General features: G+C 37.4%; 1 protein-coding gene across 2 annotated transcripts in view; it reads left to right on the top strand.

The window, feature by feature from the left end:
* The window catches only part of NBEAL1 (neurobeachin like 1), an 82,699-nt gene extending 69,846 nt beyond the window's left edge, over positions 1 to 12,853 (top strand). For both annotated transcript variants that reach the window (XM_070956806.1, XM_070956805.1), the window contains 6 exons: positions 1,860 to 1,954; positions 3,624 to 3,740; positions 4,421 to 4,582; positions 8,717 to 8,865; positions 10,708 to 10,843; positions 12,655 to 12,853. In XM_070956806.1, the coding sequence (XP_070812907.1) occupies positions 1,860 to 1,954; positions 3,624 to 3,740; positions 4,421 to 4,582; positions 8,717 to 8,865; positions 10,708 to 10,843; positions 12,655 to 12,756 (761 nt within the window). In that variant the 3' untranslated portion in view covers positions 12,757 to 12,853. The remainder of the gene's footprint in view (positions 1 to 1,859; positions 1,955 to 3,623; positions 3,741 to 4,420; positions 4,583 to 8,716; positions 8,866 to 10,707; positions 10,844 to 12,654) is intronic.
* Positions 12,854 to 19,800: the final 6,947 nt, after the last annotated feature.

Raw genomic sequence — 19,800 nt, 5'->3', positions numbered from 1 at the left:
CCTGTTTACTGGGCAAGCAAACTGTAGAGATCCACAGAGATGAACCATGCAGAAATTATTTGGAAAACAAAAAAGCCTGCATTAAGTTTGGGAAACAGTGAAAGCTGAGACAGAAGTTGAGCTGGCTGGACCCTAAATCATTGGGCTATAAGAGGAAAGAAAGGGAAAACTCAGACTCAGACCTTGAAGCATCTGTTACTATATTCTATTCAAATAACATCCTCCAAAACAAAGCACTGGGCTGCAACTTATTCTACTAACTTACTCTATATGCAAAAATGCTTAACAATTGAGAAATGTTCATGAGCATACAGAAGATGTCTGTGCTTTGCTTTGCAGAATGCCTACATCCTGTTCATTTATGTAATTAAAGTAAGGAGACTGCCAGGCAAGATATCCATGGAAACATTGATGTTTATAGCAATTGTGTTGTCTACCCAGCAGTAAAGAGGTCCTGACTTTATAGCAGAAAGAAGCCCTAAAATACAAAAGGATGCAGCAACACATTACTTGGATCTATTAATGGATCAAAAATAATGCTTAAACTACAAACAGGATTGGCGCCTTCTTGTTGGCCCTTCTTTCTTAATTCTGGATACAGAGAATAGATACAAATGCACTGTATTCTTCCATTGTGATAAGTAAAGAAAACTCACCATGTTGTGAATCTGTAAAATATAGAGACCATTCGGTGGATGTTACTGCTTATTGCATCTCAGAAAATGATAAACGTATTGTAAATAACAATATTTATATTATTGCTGTGCTGATTAGCATTATTTTTTAGTAAGAAGGAAGGAGGTTACCTTCCAGATTTTCAAGATGTTAATTGTAGCTCAATTTATCCCCATGAGGTTGAGAATAGTGATTGGACCAAAATCTACTTTTGATTTTCAAAGACCAAGTTAAGTTTTAAAGTAATGTCACTCTAGGCCTAGTCTAAAGTATAGTCTAAATATTAGATTGCATTGGCTCAGAAGCCTCTTCCATTCCACTATCTGTCCATAAGGATCCATTAGATTTTTTGCAAACTCTACAGATAGGCTAAAAAGACAATGGATCACCAATTATTCTAATGACATATTCTTCCTCTGACACCAGAGTTTCTCTTTTTTAATCTTCCATAGCTTGGGGCAAACAAGGCTCCTCCTTTGTTTTTTGCTACCACAGACTATTCTTGGTTAAAACATAAATCATGTTGGATTTGATCCATTTAAAATGTCTCCTTCCTGACAAACCCCATAGAATTGAATAGAATTTACCTTGAAAGAAGGTAAGTAAATGTGCATGAAGGCCTCTGGTGAGCCTTTACTGGCCCCACATCCGTATCAGGGGTGGGTTCTACTTTCCTTTACTACCCGTTCGCAACGGGATCGCACGCACGAGCTCACTTCGCTCACATGCACGCCTTGCTTCTGCACATGTGCAGAAGCTTCTGATGGCATCAGGGTCAGTGGGTGGAGCCTCCCGCCGGTTTTACTACCGGTTCTATAGAACCAGTCCGAACCGGAGGCAACCCACCACTGATCCATATCCTATTATCCTATGATAATATCTGATGGAGGAAAAAGAATTTTTACATAACCGTTTATGTTTAATGCCTCTTTTTCCTGGGAGCAGAAATATTCTCTTTAGGAATCCTTATTGATATAATTAGGTGTTCCACATGTTACATACAATGTTTGCTAATTCATATTCTTTAAAATCTAATGGTCATGAATTTACATTCATTTTGCAATGTAGAATAGTTGCTTCATTTTGGGGCAAAGCCAGCACATCTATGTTTAAACTGTCACTTTTTTATCTGGTTATTTCAATTTCTATGAATTGAGTCTTCCTCTGTTTGTTTGTGTTTATAGACATTGTGACATGCTTAGCCATGGATTTCTGTGGGATCCATTTAATTTCGGGCTCAAGGGACACCACTTGTATGGTGTGGCAAATAGTTCAGCAGGTGAGTTGGCTTTTGTGGAACTCTGCAAGCTATTTGTGCTGTGGGATGCCATGTTTTCTGATTGTCTTAACTTACAGATGGGGCAGAAAGATCAGAATGTGAGGTACAATACATTCATTCATATTTTATAAAATATAAAAGGGTTACTTGAGTCTCACACAGTTGGGAATTTGTATAGGGCTTACAGAGCCACGAGGGATACATTCTGGCATATCTGATAGAAGTATTAGTGCATGAAAACTTACCTGAACATGCCAAAAGCGCTGGGGTGAGGTGAGGTAAGACTGGAGTCCAGCGATGGCGTTTGTATTGCTAATGGGTTGGAGAGGATTTGTTTTGGGCTGTTGGTTTCGTCTGGTTTCATTCTGACTTTGTGCTGCTTAGAATTGTGATGGGTAGCCATGCAAGTCTTTTTAAATAAATCAATAAAAATAAATTTATAAAAAGGTTGTTCTTGTACTGATTGTTCTTGTAACTCCTTGGAAAATAATACTGTGCAATTAAAAGCCCCAGTCCTTTGTTCACTGTTTAGTCCTTTCTTTAGTGTAAATGTAAATGTAAAATGGAACTATTGCTGTATCGATTAGTTTCTGAGGCACAAGTGAAGAAAGAATTCCTTTTTTATTCTTTTATACATCCTGAGATTTTCTAATTTTTTGAGCTAAAGTTTTGTTTGTGACTCCTAAGAATAAATTGAATTGATATGTTTTCTCTTGTTTTATCTATTTTATTTACTTATTTTGGTAGCAGTTTCAGATGATCCAGTTTTGTTTTCACCGTGGCCAATAAAATGGCAGCACAGCACCTACTAGCTGCCATTTTATTGGCAACTATGAGCTGCATTTTATTTTACCTTGGATGAAATAAATCTACCTTTATACCTTTACCTTACCTTTATTAGCTGTATTTTATTTTACCTTTGATGACTTTCTAAACTTCCAGCTATCATAATAAACCGGAGCAGAGTTTGAAGCAAAGTTAAATGGGTCTAAATAGTAGGCTAATGACAATCATGATCATAGTGAGCAGGAAGAGGTAGCTAAGCCTTTTCTTCCTTGGCTGCAGAAGTTGTTTAGTCTCTGCCTTAACCTATAACTGTGATGGCGAACCTATGGCACGTGTGCCACAGGTGGCACATGGAGCCATATCTGTGGGCCCGCAAGCGTTGCCCTAGCTCAGCTCCAGTGCGCATGTGTGCACCGGCCAGCTGATTTTTGGGCCTTCTGGGCCCACCAGAAGTCGGGAAATGGACCATTTCCGGCCTCTGGAGGGCTTCAGGGGGGAGGGGGGAGGCCGTTTTTGCCCTCCCCAGGCTCCAAGAAAGCCCCTGGAGCCTGGGGAGGGCGGAAAACGGTCCTTCCAGACCCACCGGTAATCTTTTTACTGTTACATGCCAAAAGTGGGGGGGGGGCATGGAGGGGCATTGAATTATGTGTGGGGACATACATGTGTGCGACCCTCCCATGCTGCCCCTGCTTTTGGCACGCGACGGCAAAAAGGTTAGCCATCACTGACCTATAATAAGAATGTTTAATATATTAAGAAGCATTATACTTCCTTAAAGTAGAAAGTTTGGCACAGAATTATGTCAGGTTTTGGGCAGATGTATTGCTTTGAAAATACCTTGTCTTTTAATATAACAGTGCTTCTTTCCAATATTTAATTGCAGGGAGGAGTGCCAATAGGACTGGCTCCTAAACCTTTGCAGATTCTCTATGGACATACCAATGAAGTGTCTTCAGTTGGCATTAGTACAGAACTGGACATGGCAGTGTCAGGTGCCAGGGTATGCTTGCTTGTTGTTTCCTAAGTCTTCATTCAAAGTAAGAAAAACTGCTTCCCCGGCTTAAAGTACCTCATCAGTCTCAAGTGAACCTTGAATACGCAATTCATTCTTGCCAGTCCATTTACATTTCTAAATTGTTCCCTTGTGGTAAATGATGTCTGCAAAGCTATGCCCGCTTCTTTGGAAGTATTTCCCCTTTTGAACATCTGCTTCCAGGCAAATACATGCATGATAGTTTGATGGCAAATGTTCAACACAGAACCATTTTGGAGTTTGGTTTTAAAAAAGGTCTTCTATTTTTAAAATGTATTTCCAAAACATTCTTCCTTCCTGTCTTCTGCAGAAAGAATGGAATGCATTCAACAAAATATATGGAATGTTTTTAAAACTGCAGTGTGGAGGCATAATGAACATTTGAGGCTGAGAGGAGCTGCATTATTTAAAAGTCATTAATATAAAGAGCTGTTATAAATACTTGCTGTTAAAAGTCTTATTTGCCTCATAAAACATTGCTTAGATAGGATAATCCATTGAAAAACCACTGCCTGGGTGGCTGTTTTCTGTGTGTCATTCTGGGCATGCTGACTATTGTATTAAAAGCACAGAGGCTAGTGTTGCTACACTATGAATTGGTTCTCACATCCTTCCAGTTTTGAGATATCTCTGTTTGGTTTTAATAGGATGGAACTGTGATTGTCCACACAATTCAGAAGGGGCAACATATGAGGACTCTGAGGCCGCCTTGTGAGAGTTCTCTCCCGATCACTGTTCCTAATCTGGCTGTTTCTTGGGAAGGACACTTAGTCGTTCATACCAGCATAGAAGGAAAGACAACTCTCAAGGTATTCAGACAGCAGAATGAACAGTGGCTGCATTGGTTTTGTTTCTAGAGGTGGGGATAAATTAACTGCGTGATTGGAATAGCAATGGGAGTTTCTTATTGTTATTCAGCATTCTCAAGGCTAGTCCCTCCCTCCATCAAACCATGGAATGGTATATATAATTTATGTCTGGATAAATACAAATATATGTACCTGTAAACAATGATGCCCTTGAAGTGATGTCCTGGTGCCTGGAGGCCATGCGGATCTGGATGGGGAGAAACAGACTCAGGCTCAACCCATCCAAGACCGAGTGGCTGTGGTTTCCAACATCCCGATATAGTTAGTTGGTGCCATCACTGACTATTGGGGGCGAGTCATTGGCCCCCCACGGAGAGGGTTCGCAACTTGGGTGTCCTCCTGGACTCACGGCTGTCTTTGGAAGAGCACATGAGGGCCGTGGCCAGGGGGACTTTTGATCAGGTCCGCCTGATTCGCCAGTTGCGTCCCTTTCTGGATCGGGACTCGTTAAATACGGTCACTCATGCTCTTGTTACTTCCCGCCTGGACTACTGCAATGCTCTCTACATGGGGCTCCCCTTGAGGAGCACCCAGAGGCTCCAGCTGGTCCAGAATGCGGCCGCGCGGGTGGTTATGGGAGCGACGTGGCGCTCCCATGTGACCTCTCTCCTGCGTGAGCTGCACTGGCTCCCGGTGGTCTTCCGGGTGCGCTTCAAGGTTTTAGTTATCACCTTTAGATTGCTCCATGGCATCGGACTGGGGTATTTATGAGACCGCCTTCTGCTACCAATAGCCTCTCACTGACCAGTACACTCCCATAGAGAGGGGCTTCTCAGGGTGCCGTCGGCCAAACAGTGTCGACTGGCGGCCCCCAGGGGGAGAGCCTTCTCTGTGGGGGCACCTACCATCTGGAATAAGCTCCCCCCAGAGATATGGAGGATCCCGAACCTGTGCATGTTTCGTCGTGCTCTCAAAACTTTTTTATTTCAGCAGGCTGGCCTGGCCTAACTCTCCTCTTTTAAATTTTTAATTCGTTGATTTTATAAATTGGGTGTTTTAATCTGTGTTTCGGCCAAAATATTTAATAATTTTAAGGGATTTTTAATATTTGTATTATCTGTATTTTATCTTGGCTGTTCACCGCCCTGAGTCCTCCAGGAGTAGGGCGATATAGAAATTTGATTAATAAATAAATAAATAATAAATAAATAAACTGGGGCCCATAGGTGTATATTTATGTTTGCATAAACCATATATTCATGGTTTGTTGTCCAGAAAAATAGGCAAAGAGAGCATATGGGAAAGCCCTTTTAATGTGTGAATTCAGTTACATAGACTTGGCTTAATCAAAATGCAGCAACTTTTGCCTGTACATGAATTAGTGTGGACAAAGTATTGGAATTCATTCTTGGCTGTGTCTCCTGCCTCTGCAGTGTAAGGTTGTGCCATTTGTTTGAAAGGAAAGGTTTTGCAACACAGAGAAATGACAAAAGGAAGCAGCCAAAGCTGTATCTAGGATTGTGTGGCTGCTGGAGGGAAGCTTCTATAGCTCTTTTTCCCAAGCAAATCGTAGGCATTTCACTGTCCAAGAATTTAGTATCCCTGTTAGCCTAAACTCAATATTATGCAACAGAATTACCTATTTTTGGCTGACTAAATGTTGCCTTTAATGTTTCAATATGCTATACTTGATATGGAATGAAAATAATCCTCCAGTCTACCAACCTGGAGAGTATTATTATTATTATTATTATTATTATTATTATTGTTATTGTTATTGTTATTGTTATTGTTATTGTTATCTTTTATTCACCAAACATGAACCCCAATCAACTGAACATTCAAAAATGCATCACAAATACCATTGACTGGTGCTAATGGTTGATATGGGTTGCTGCCAGCCTCCTAGGTATCAACCAAGTATCTTTTAAAGATGTTGATACCTAGGACGCTGGCAGCAACCTTTTTATAATAATAATAATAATTTAGCTTTAATTGCCTTTTTAGCAATGATCTTTTGCGAAATTCGTTCTAGATAAAGTTCAAGACCGAATGCCATTGTGTATTTATAATTTAATTGGAAAAAGACAATTTTGAGTTGCGTGGTTGTCATTTTGCTTCTAGATAAGCATCCTTAGCAGTGTTGGAGAAATTGTGGCTTCCTCTTTTCCCAAATGTCAAGATACTGCTTGGGAATTTAGAGGAGGAACCAAGTTGTAGAGTCTCTTGGTAGATTTTAGCCTTGCATATCTACTCTTTCTTGAATGTGATCAGTTCTGCAACTGATATTCTGCAACATTCACTTGTCTGCAAATGTTGGCAACCTTTTATTTGCATGTCCTCTGCAGACTAAAACACAGTTGTACGCTCCCATTTAAAAAAATGGACAGAATTTCACAAACATACTACAGGGCAGCTAAGCTAGTATGGTTAAGAGACTGGATCACCCTGGAAAATGAGAGGATTCTCACTTTAGAAGGCCATGACTTGCAAAAAGGCTGGCACGCCCACATTTGGGACACGGAGAAGAAAAGGAAGACACATTTCCACAGACATAAAATTAGAGACTCCTTGGTTCAAACATGGACTCAGATTAGGCAGAAATATTACAAAAAAATTCCAAATTGGCTCTCAACAATGGAGGCCCTGACCCACCCAAATAGGTGGGAGAGAGAGAAAATGGGCAGATACAAAGATATTTTGGACGAAGGAGGGAGGCTTAAACCAAATGACACCTTACGAGAGCAAGGAATAATCCTAGATTGGTGGACCTACTCACAAATAAAATCCAGATATCAGAGAGATAAAGAACAATACGGTTTAGAACTTGGACCAAATGGATTGGATAAAGTCCTGATGGGAACAAATAAAAAGATTCTGGAACAAATAAAAAGATTCTGGCAAAACTATACAATTATTTATTAGGCGAGGGTAAGTTCGAAGATGTCACAAAGAACCAAATAATTGCATGGGAGAAAAATATAGGGCGTGATATAAATTTTGGGGAATGGGAGGAGGCATGGAACAGAAATCTTAAACTTACTAGAGCGGTGGCATATAAGGAAAACCATTACAAAATGTTGCATAGATGGTACCTAGCCCCGGCCAGACTAGCAAAGATATATTCCAATATACATCCCAACTGTTGGAAATGTGGCCATGGTCAAGGCACCTTCTTTCACATGTGGTGGACATGCCCGGAAGCGAAAGGATACTGGAATAAAATTAGGAGGTGGTTACAAGAAATAATTGACGAAGATATTGAACTAACACCAGAGATTTTCCTCCTGGGAATAATAAAGAAACCATATAGAAAGGAAATGATACATTTAATGATCCACATAATTACAGCCGCTAGATTGGCATACGCACAGTACTGGAAAGAGAAAACTCAACCACCAGAAGAGCTTACAATTAAGAAAATACTCGAGTGCGCAGAGATGACTAAATTAACTTATGAATTAAATGATGAGAAGTCAGTTTACTATATGGTATGGGAAAGGTGGTACAAGTGGTTACATGACAAAATGAAAGAAAGATCTAAAGGTGTGTTAAATATTGGTTAAAAGTGAGTTGAAATGTCACCAAATACTATTTATGTAAATAGTTAAAACACTGCACATCCGATACTAATTGAAAATGTTATCATACTTATGTGTTTTATGTTTTATGTTTCTGTTTGAATGTTTGTTTTTCCTTTTTTCTTTTTTCTATTTTTTATTTTTTTTTGTTTTGTAAAAAACCTCAATAAAGTTTATATATAAAAAAAAAAGAATTTCACAAAGTCACACATTTTGTAAGGTCTCGTATTCTCATATACAAAATTTTAATTTCCATGGGATCTGAAATTATTAACAACCCCTAACTCACACCCTATCTACAGAATCTGATACAAAATCATGCAGATCAGGTTTACTAACTTAGACAGATTCCTAATCAGGCTCCCACACCTGTATATGTAAATATTATATGAATTGACAATCCTGAACATTATGTAGAGATTACATGCCATGGTATCTTCTTTTTGTAATGGTGCTACAAACAATACTGTTACAGAATTTAAAATTTCTATGGGAAATGTTGTTGCTCAAGGCTCTTCTCTCTCTTTTATTGTTTTTTTGGTTTTCTGCCCAGGATAAGAATGCATTGCATCTCTACTCTGTGAATGGGAAGTATTTGGGCTCTGAGAGCTTGAAGGAAGAAGTGTCGGATCTTTGTGTGACTGGGGAGTATATTGTAATAGGGAGTCTACAGGGATTTCTCTCCATAAGAGATCTCTACAGGTAAGGGGAAGCTTGAAAAGGAAGGCTGTTTCCAATGACTTGTAATGTTGACAATTTCAGTCCTTGGGGACCTATGATCAATCAGTCTGGATTACTATAATGCTCTCTACATGGGGCTCCCCTTGAAGAGCACTCGGAGGCTCCAGCTGGTCCAGAATGCGGCCGCGGGGGGGATTATGGGAGCGACACGGCGCACCCATGTAACACCGCTCCTGCGCGAGCTGCACTGGCTCCCGGTGGTCTTCTGGGTGCGATTCAAGATGCTTGTCACTATCTTTAAAGCGCTCCATGGCTTAGGACCTGGGTACTTACGAGATCGCCTTCTGCCACCGATAGCCTCCCACTGACCAATACACTCCTACAGAGAGGGACTCCTCAGGGTGCCGTTGGTCAAACAATGTCGACTGGTGACCCCCAGGGGGAGAGCCTTCTCTGTGGGGACACCTGCCCTCTGGAATGAACTGCCCCCGGAGATTCGTATGATCCCTGACCTTTGTACCTTTCGCCGTGCCCTTAAGATTCTACTGTTTCAACAGGCTGGGCTGGCTTAAGAATGGATTTTAATGGGTGTTTTAGTTTTTAATATAGGGCCAAATCATTTAATATGTTTTAAATTGTTTTTTAAATTTTATAGATACACATGTTTTAGTATGGCTGTGCACTGCCCTGAGTCCCTCAGGAGAAGGGCGGTATAAAAATGTAAATAATAAATAAATAATAAATAAATAAATAAATAAATAAATAAATAAATAAATAAATAAATAAATAAATAAATCAGCAGTTCTTAATTTACAGTCTATGATCCTTCTCCACCAACTTTTATTGTTTATATGGAAGGAATCTCATATGCTGAATACTAAGAAGCAAATTAATTCCTTGCTAGTTAGTTACGTGCTATTTACGATTTTGAGCTCTCTTATTATGCCTTTTACTACTAATCATGCTTCAAACTACCAGGAAACAATCTTTCTGGATCTCAACCAACTTCCTGATTTGTGTTTTATTGCTGGTTGCTACTGTTTTGTTCTTTTTCTATAAGTGTGTCATAAGTGTGAAAAATTGTCATAAGTCACTTTTTTTCAGTGCCATTGTAACTTTGAATGGCCAGTAAATGAATGATTGTAAATTGAGGAGTTCATTATTTCATGTTATAATATGGTAATTGCTGTTGCTACTTCTCTAGTTCTGCTGGGTACTTCTGCTTAATTGTTGATAATTTTCCATTCCAAATTTCCTTCTGTAGTTCATACAAAACACTATACTAAAACACAATTTTGAGGGAGAATTCTGAGAAATTGGGTGGGGGGAGAGATACAAATGCAGTCAAAAGCAGATAGATGTTCACAAGTGGATTTATTTAGCATGAATCTGAATCCAGCTCAATAACAGTAATTCGATTTTCAGTGAATTCCCTTGAATGAGCCAATTGGGAACAGAAGCAAGTTATATTTTTGTTTGAGTAATGGATATGCTTAGAGCTATAATTTAATTTGAGATTGATTGTTTATAGATTTGGAATTGCTCTTATGTTTGGATTTGCATCTTAAAATGATATCCATTTTTGTATCGATTCATTCTAATAAATTATGGATGTTTAATCTATGCTGAAATTGATTAATAAGTTTGATGTACTGAACTGGCCCAGAAGCAAAGGTTTAAACATGGTGGTATTCCATTACTGACCATGTCCTAGATACAGATGTCCAATCAGAGACTCGGTACATAATGCTTCGTAAGACTTGCTGGTAGATGTCAGCAATTTCTGTCTTTTAATATAAATTGCCCATCGAGTGCTTTTTGGCCTGCTGTAAATAATAGATGTTTGTTATTTCTTTATTTCAGCCTGAGCCTTAGCTCCTCCCCTTTAGCCATGCGGCTGCCAATTCGCTGTGTCTCTGTTACCAAAGAGTTCAGCCACATTCTGGTGGGCCTCGATGATGGCAAGTTGATTATCATTGGCGTTGGAAAGCCAGCAGAGGTAAAACCTACCATCAAGAACTTTATCTACCGAACAATGGGAAGCTCATTTATTTCTGCTTTCCGGCTGAGCAAGCGATCGCTTCTGTGGCAGGGCAAACTTCAAAGCAAATTTGACCTTTCAAGGGGGAAGAAATAATTCCCAAGACATTCTTAGAGATTCTTTAACACATCCTACTCTGCTTGGAAAAAAAAAGAGAGAGAATGTAGAGGGGAACCATAGGGGAAAGGAGGTGTGCTGAACTAACATACAGATTTTATTGACTTAGCCTGAATGCGCTAATAGTGCTTTCTAACTGGACTGAACTTGCTTAGTGCCACCTGCCATTTAATACTTAATTCTCAACATTAACCTGTCACCACTGTTTACAATGAATGACATTAGCTTCCAGAAGAGCACTGAATAGACAACAGTGGGCTACTTTGGAACCATTGTGGCTTTGCTTAGCTGCATTCATGCGCCATTTTAAAAAAATGCCATTAAGGATCCATCTTTTTGTTGCTAATTAGATTTATGCAAAGGGCAGTGCTTCTCATCCTTGGAGTGGATGCAAACTACTTGGATGCCAACTACAATTATGCAGTGTTTATTGGGCATGTCCTTTAGTCTACCGCACAAAAGGGATGTCACCAAAATATTTCCTAGAGCAAGTGAACCAAAGCCCTTCAGTGACACCCTGGGCTTTCTGAACTGATGGAATACTGCATTATGGCGTCTGTGAAAATGATTCTCCTAATTTTGGAGAGATGCCCACTAGTATTTTCTTAACTCAAGCAAACCTCTGCACTAACCTCTTCAGAAGAAGCCAGGAAATGACTGATGCTTATTAATTATTGAGGACGATACAAAATCTTTGCAGGCGGTCTCTCAAGTGTCACATTGGGGGAAGTGTCTAAGCCCTTTTCAAATCTCTGGAATATCCAGGTTATAACTGATATCAAAGCCATTCACTCTCTTAGTTCAAGTTGTCAAGCTGAAGTTAGGCTTTGACTTCATTCAAAGTCAGACACAGTCAAATGTTGCACTATTATCTTGATTAGATAAATTATTTATTTGCCAAAAAATGTGTGTTGTTTACACCGCAAAACTAGTATGCCTTTAATTGCACAACCCAGCCAGGTCATTTGATTGTTGACCTAGGTTTTGAGTCTTTCTTATTAATTTACTTATTTATTGCATTATAAATTGCATCATTTAACACAAATTGTTTGCACTGATTAAGATTAATGTAAATGTGTATAGGTTCCCCACCATAATAATTTTCTTCTTCCATTCCCTCTTTTTGCTGTTATTTTTCAAACATTGTCAAGTGTCTTACCTCTAAACACTCTTTATGGTGTAAAGATTATGTGTTCATTTGCCATTTGCCCCAAAGCATATTTAGAAGACTACCTAATTAGGTTGTTCAATTTGCAACCTTAAACAAAATTGATTGTTTTATAGAGGATCTTTTCTCTTTATATTTCAAAACCAAATAACGACAGAAGGCACCATAATCTTGATATCTAAATTCTGTTTTCTTCAGCCTACAAAGCTTTTTAGGGCATTCAAAGATGCCTCTTTAAAGTCACTTGACAATGTGACCTTTTAACGATGTATTTGAGAGAATTCCACTTTGTGCCCTTTATTTGTTTTCCCTAGGATTGTCCAAACACTGAAATACTTTAGAAATAAATTGCCATTGTGTTGTGTATATGTGCTCTATCTTTTGCTGTCTGCGCTTCTGTAGAATCATCTGAAGTTTTTATTTAATTTATCCCCCTTATCCCCCTTTCCCCTTCCTTTTTGTGTCTCTGGCTTACTTTAAACAGATGCGTGCTGGCCAACTCTCCCGAAAATTGTGGGGTTCAAGCAAACGGATCAGTCAGATTTCATCTGGAGAAACTGAATATAATACTCAAGATTCCATGTGATATCTGCTCCTATCATCTCTTGGGATTCATACATTTTTGTTTAATCTTCCAATCATACCTCTCAATTTTCTCAGTTATGTTGCAACTACAGCACAATTTCCACAGGCACATATGCATATTAGTATACAACATCTATTGTTTTTTGTGCTAAGTAGAAGCAATAAGATAATTCAATCCTTTTTAAACACATTGCAAGATTAGATAGAGATAGATAGATAGATAGATAGATAGATAGATAGATAGATAGATAGATAGATAGTAAGTATGGATGTATATGTGTGTGTGTTTTAAAGTGAATGTTGAAAATTTAACTGACATATAAGAAAGCCAACAAACGGGTAAATTTAATGACTATCAGCAATGTAAAGTATTTTGACAGTCACTAAATTTGCCTGTAATTACTGACAGTTGGACATAAATGTCAAAATCAGTAATTTGTGGCTATCCATTATAACACTATTCTGTACCCCCCTTTACATAACCTGCTGCTGTTTTGGCATAATAGAACTCACGGTTTGTGTTCAAAGTGGCCTTGGCCACTGGAGAGGTAGTTGCTGTCATGCCAAAAAAGAATTAGAGATCTAGTTTTTAAATCCTCCTTGACAAAAGGAGTCTTCTGGATCTTGGTTAATGTGTCTCTAAATTATTTAACTATATAAATCAACAAAACAATTATTTAAAAAAATTCCAATGCCTTTTTAGTTCTTGGAAACTGAATGAGAAATTTATTTAAACTCACCTATTTAAGGGGGGAAATGGATGACTATCAGCGCAAGTTGCTCTACTCAGAAGTCAGCTTTCTGAACAGGTTGAGGTGCAAGTTGAATGGTTAATATATGAACATAAATGACAAAAAAATAGAGGACCAATGCATGAGTTCTTAATTTTGTGGGATTCAGCACAGAAATTTCATCCTTCAGGGTATCTGATTCAGCATCATTAAATGGTAACTGGAACCATTTTTTGCTGCTAAATATTAAATTTGAGCATTAAAACATTAAATGTATTCCATGCACAAAAGCATTGGGATAGTCCTATTTACATTTACGTGCAATAGCGGGGAGAGGGAGATGCCATAAATAGGGCTAGATAGTTCTTTCGGTCAGAAGATGGTAGCTTAGCAGTTTTGCTTGGTTCTTTAAGAGCCAACGTATATGCACATGATTGAATCTCATCTCACACATCTGAAAAAGCTACCGGTACTATGTTGTTAATGGCAGTCATTTTTGTAATGGGAAGAAATCTTCATCTGCAGAGTTATGGTATAATAACATTTCTTAAGAAAGAATTATTTCAATGCTGGGAAATGTAAATGAGAGACTCTACAAATATAATATATACCTTCTCTATATTTCTCCAGGTTTTATTTTGCACAGTGTGAATTATAACCCTAACAGGGGGTTTATTTTTTAAACAAATTGGACGCTAAATATAGGCAATTATGTAATGGGAAAATGATGCAATTTTAGCCTTGGTTGCAAAGTCTTTGAGTGAGAATGTTCTGATTCCCCAAGCAAAGAACATCTTTTTGTTATAATACCTTTTTATGATTTTGTATTCACTGTTGTAAGAAAAATTGCAGGCTTATTAAGAGCAGAATACATGAATATTTCAGTGTGCCATATACACCTTATGGAGGTGGATTTATAACTTTCTCCTGGTTCCTTTGAGGCTCAAAAGTTGAAGAACTACAAGAGAAACACAAGAAAATATGAAGTTAATCTTTAATTTCGGGTTGAAATTTTGCAGACTTTTATCACTGATACAAAATTCATTCATTTTTATTATTATTTCTTCAAAGACTATTGTCTTTTATTCTGCTTAGATACATATGTGTTTAAATATCTTTCTGTAGTCTAAGCTTCAATCTTATCCTTGGATGACTAAATGAAGTTAATGGGACTAATATTTAAGGAGACATATGTAGAATGTTCTGGAAAAATGTTATATTTTATTAATCTTGAGTGTAAAATAATTGTGGGCAAAAAAGCACAGATTTGGGGTTAATCTTAAAAGATAAGCAGAGTCTGGACATAGATGGAAGAGTTTGTGGGAATTCCAGAGTTGTGAAGTAGATAAGGAAGTTGAAAGCACAGCCCAGAAGAAGGGAACTGCAAGCTATTTCTGTATTTTTGCGAAGAAAGTGATATGGATGTATCTATGAAGTCACCAGGAGCTCTACTGAAAGATGACCTGACTTTTTTGACAATCTTACAGATTGGATAGAAGAGTTTAAGGAAAGGTTACACAAGACTGAACTTCAAAATATGTTAAAAGATGTATGTGAAAGTTGGAATAGAAAACAGTAGCATTACCAAAGATAATCACAAAGTGTTTGATGTTTTTGACGTGAAGTTGGGTTATGAGAATTTAAAAACTGAAGGATTGTTAATCAATGTTGCAGACTAAACCATTTCTGTAAAAGCATGTAGATGCTATACTTAAATATGGGACTGCATGTAAAGAATATTCTAGGGCATTATATTAATGGTTTTCCAATTGTATATTTGATATGTATATATTTTGAAATGTGTTTAAAATTTCAGAGAGATTTCAAGTGAGCCAATTCAAAGATCTCCATTCCAGGAAAATAATGGATATTTTCTATCCATCAAAAAGCCTCTTGCTAGAAATTTCTCAGCTATTTACCAGAGCCTAGAGAACATTTTAATTTCTTGGAGATAATTTATAATTTTAAAAAATGAAATGTTAGGGTGTATCCAAAAAGAATAGGGTAACGACATTTTAAAAATGTTTTTTTTATTGAAATCGTATCAGAAACCATCCAAATGTTCTTTCTATATGCGCTATGATTATTTATTTATTTAAGATGTGCAAAAGGTTGACTTGAAAGAGTTCTGGGCTCTTTCCTATGTAAGGCTAAGAGTAGCTTTGACCATTAGTTTAATAATTTTAATTCCTGTTTTAATAACTATATTTTATGTATTTATTCATGTACTTCTTTTAGGATGTGGAAAGTGGCTCAAAATGGATTTTGATTTATCTGTTGTAACAAAAATATATGAGATGAAATATCAGATGTTATTCCCTCAAATAACATTTTGCAAAAAGCAAATATTAATTTCCATTATTTTTAGTGGTCATTCTCCACCATATTTGCTTTTTGTAAAATGTTGTTTGAAGGAATCAATGCTAAAAATAGAATCAATGGAGTACTAAAGCACTATAATACAAATTCACATTTTGCCCCCAAAGATACTGCAGAATTGATGATGTTCCATAGCATATGAGTGAGGGCCCCAGAATCAATCAATCAATCTCTCATCTCTGTTATCTTGGCCCAAATATTCTGTTGGGAGCAGGTGTCTGCAACACTCTGTCTAGCTGTCTCCCTACTTCCAAGAAGATATGCCTAGGACCAGAGCGTGGTGGGAATGGTTGATTTGTGGACTTAAATCTGAAAATTATACATTTGCTTTCTATGGTATTCTTCTGATTGGTGTTCCCACTGGTGCCTTTGAATTGGGTTTGATACCTTGTGACTGTATGGACGGATGCTTGCTACCTTGGCTGTCTTTAGAAAAAAGACCCTTAGTATATCAATTCTGAACACTTTTAATGTTTTCTTACCCGTGTCATACATTTGAATATCAGAAAAGTGCAGGAACACTATAAGGTGAAAAGATGGCATGGAAAATCCACATTAAGAATGTAAAGTTGTGCTTTGTTTAAAATTTTGCACAAAGGTCTGCTTTTCAGAAAGTGAAATTGTCATGCTTGATATTGCTTTCTCTGTGTTACTCAGAGAACAAATAGTGTTTTATCTTCTTTGAATGGGCTTTTGCAAAAAGAAAAAAGAAAAATTGTTCAGCATCTTTACTCAGTCATTTAAGAGCTGTATTTCTAAAGGCTACACTGAGGGCATTAGGCTCAGGCTAACAGAATTATGATATAGCTCACTGAAATCAAGCAGACTTGGATAGGGGCCAGAATAGATGATGGAGTGGTCTGAAAAGAAAATTGGTTGGTTATTTGGTAGTTTTCTGAAATCCAGATTATAAACAAGCATCAAGAAAGAGACTGATTGACAGTGCCTATTGCACAAAGCATCAAGTTAATATTTCTCAGCATTTAAATCAGGCTTTTTTAAAAACAACAACCATCCAGTCTCAATATTTGCACAGTTTTTCCAGGACTGTGCTTATGTTCAGATCAGTCAGATAAGGATAGCACCTCTCAGTGCTCCATGTTATTCCAGTGGCAGTCTTTCTGCTGAGCTATCTATGCACATCCATGATATTCATATTTGTACTATTTACATGCCAGTGAAATTCACCATCACAGATTGCTAACCCTAACTTAAAGCAGAATGAACCACTTTAGGAAAATATCTGCGGTTTTCAGTGTTGTGCTGTCATGAATTGTAGAGAAACAGCTTCCATTGTTAAAGCTTCCAACACCACTTTGCTATCAAAAATGCATACATTAGTAGGCATGAAGTTTTGCCTGATTTGATGCTACAAGAGAGAGAGTAAGTGTCACAAAGGCCGGAGTTTTAGACTCTCCTCCATTAATTAAGAACTGGCTTTGGAAATTGTGCTGGCACCAAACAAATTTTCTTTTACTAAATTCAGCATTACACCTAATCTGTGCCTCTGCATTTGCTTAAAACATCACACTTAAAAGTAAAAAGAGCACGAAGCCTTCTGTACATAAGGGCAAATGATAATCTAATGCTGATTATTCTAATAGTGCAATCTTGACTTCAAATGCCAAAAATGCCTTCAAATTTTAGATGGAAGTGTTTTGATATAATTAAATTTCAACTAGCCATCATGGAATGTTAAAACCTTTTGTGCAATATCTTTTCTTTATTTCTGGTGCTTCTAAGGTTAAATAATATTCTATTTGTATTAATGTTCCAATGATAACGTTTAATAATTTTAAGCTTGTATGTATGTATGTATATTAGCTAACAGTGAACTGTTTCTGTACAGCATGGTGAGAAATGTTTTAAAAATTGCACTTTGTAGGATTTACAGATTTGTAATTTAAACCTTTTTAAAATGCTTGCATACTTTGTACATAAAATGATTGTCAAATTAGCTTTGTATATAACAAGGTTTGAAGCCAATTAAATTTAAAAAATGGATTTACGACTAGTCTCCTAATGAATGATGGACTTGTTTCCTATTTCTCAAAATACAGTGCCAGATACAGCCTCATGGGCGGAATTCAGATGTCCGTATGGACTTTATAGCCAGTAACCCTTATTCTCCTAAAGAAAATAAATTCAAAGGGTTGCAGTTCTGAGCATGTTCATAGGCGAGATTGGAGCATGACTGGATGGGTGCAGCCTTTCCCTTGCCTGAAAACACGCTTAATTTGTATGTTTTTACTGTGCTTGGGGGACTCCTTTAGAGTAAAGCACTGCAATTTACAGAAAATACTAATTTTAGGCAGGAAATCAAATTGTGCCTTTCAAAAACACATTCTGATCCTATAGTTATCTTTTTTTTTTTTTTTTTGTAAAAAAGAATGTTTTCAACTGGGAGGGAGGAGCCAGATCACTGTGCAGGCAGTGGTGGCCAGATGGTTTCATTCAACAGGTTTGGGAAGTCATTGTCTCTCCTCCCATTCCTTCATGGAATAATAGGTGCATAATAGCAGAGAGCAGGGTTTTTGCAAGGTATGAGCAACCCTTGTGGATCCCTTACAGCACCTCAGTTGTAAGACGTAGACCTTTGCCACCAACTCACACTGTGGAAACTCTCAAGGACACTGGAGGGAAAATAAATTTAGTTGTGCTCATTGCTGGATAGGTTTAGGAAATGTTCATTTCAGCATTTTGTTGAACTTGCTGTGAATGACTTCAAAAGGTTAGGACACCTTTTAAACAAAAAATGAATTACATCATTGAACACTATCTCATGGATTTCATTAAAAAAAATCAGCAGTTGGCATGGGGGAGGGGACAGCCCACCTATCATGGCAACTCTGCGAAGTATTCTATTTCATTTACAAAGGGACAAAAGCCACCCAGTTGTTGAGAGTCAGACATCATACAAATTTAACAAATTACTATATAACCCAACAATGTGAAATCACAGCTGCCATTCCTTAACTGGTATTGGTCTTCAAATGCCTTAATTGTGGAATAAATCCAGATTTATGTATCTAAAGAGGTTTCAAACAGGATGAATTAACTTTGTATATTATTCCCATAAAACTCTGATTTAAAACAACTTTTATCCCAGTTGTTCTTGAGTACACATCTTTGGTAAGGAGAAGATCAGAAAGGTTTAGGTAATCGGTCTTTACTAGTCACACAACATGTTAGGTTCTTCAACTCTTCCAGAGCCTTTATTTATATAATTTTTATCGTTCTACTCTATACTTTTCCCTTGTTCCATTCCCATTTATGTGCCTATCTCTAAGGAACTCCAGGACTGCAACATAAGCTTAGTGTTTGCACATTACCATTACATAGTAACCCAAATGCAATTGGCATTTTATTTTTTTGCTGCATTGGCATTTTATTTTTTTGTTTTGTTTTTGATAGCGATTGACATTTATCTTGGAGCTGAAATTTCTCTATTCTATTCTCTATTCTTAGCAAATGAATTCTTCAAACAATGATCCCAAAATCTTATCTTGCAATCTGTTAAACGAGACAATTTAGTCCTGACAACAATACAATTTTTTTCTTCACATATCAGAATTGCTACTTAGGCTGCTGCAATTCAGAGATGAATTTAAGCTCTTTAAAATCCTTGAAGTTACAATAGCCAAGAAACCAAGCTGGAGTCGAAAGATGGCTGAAATGTTGCTGTTATTAAGCGGCTTTAGGAAAATAACCTCCTCAGATCTTCAGATGTAGGCTTCAAAGTAAGTCCCCTGTAGTCTGAATTATTTATTTATCCAGTCTGCCCTTTATCCAGTCTGTTAATGTCTTAAGGTATGCTTGGGAAGCACTAGACTTGAGGCTCACTAACACTATAATCTCGGATTGGGGAACCTGTCCATCCATAAATATTTGCTTAATAAAATGAAAATATTGCAGCTCTTCATTTATAATTAACT

This window comes from Pituophis catenifer, unplaced genomic scaffold (assembly GCF_029215685.1).
Source record: "Pituophis catenifer annectens isolate HBS135680 unplaced genomic scaffold, rPitCat1.0.hap2 SCAF_1, whole genome shotgun sequence".
NCBI lineage: Eukaryota > Metazoa > Chordata > Lepidosauria > Squamata > Colubridae > Pituophis > Pituophis catenifer.
Note: the sequence above shows the minus strand (reverse complement) of the source record. Positions and strands in the feature narration are given on the sequence as shown.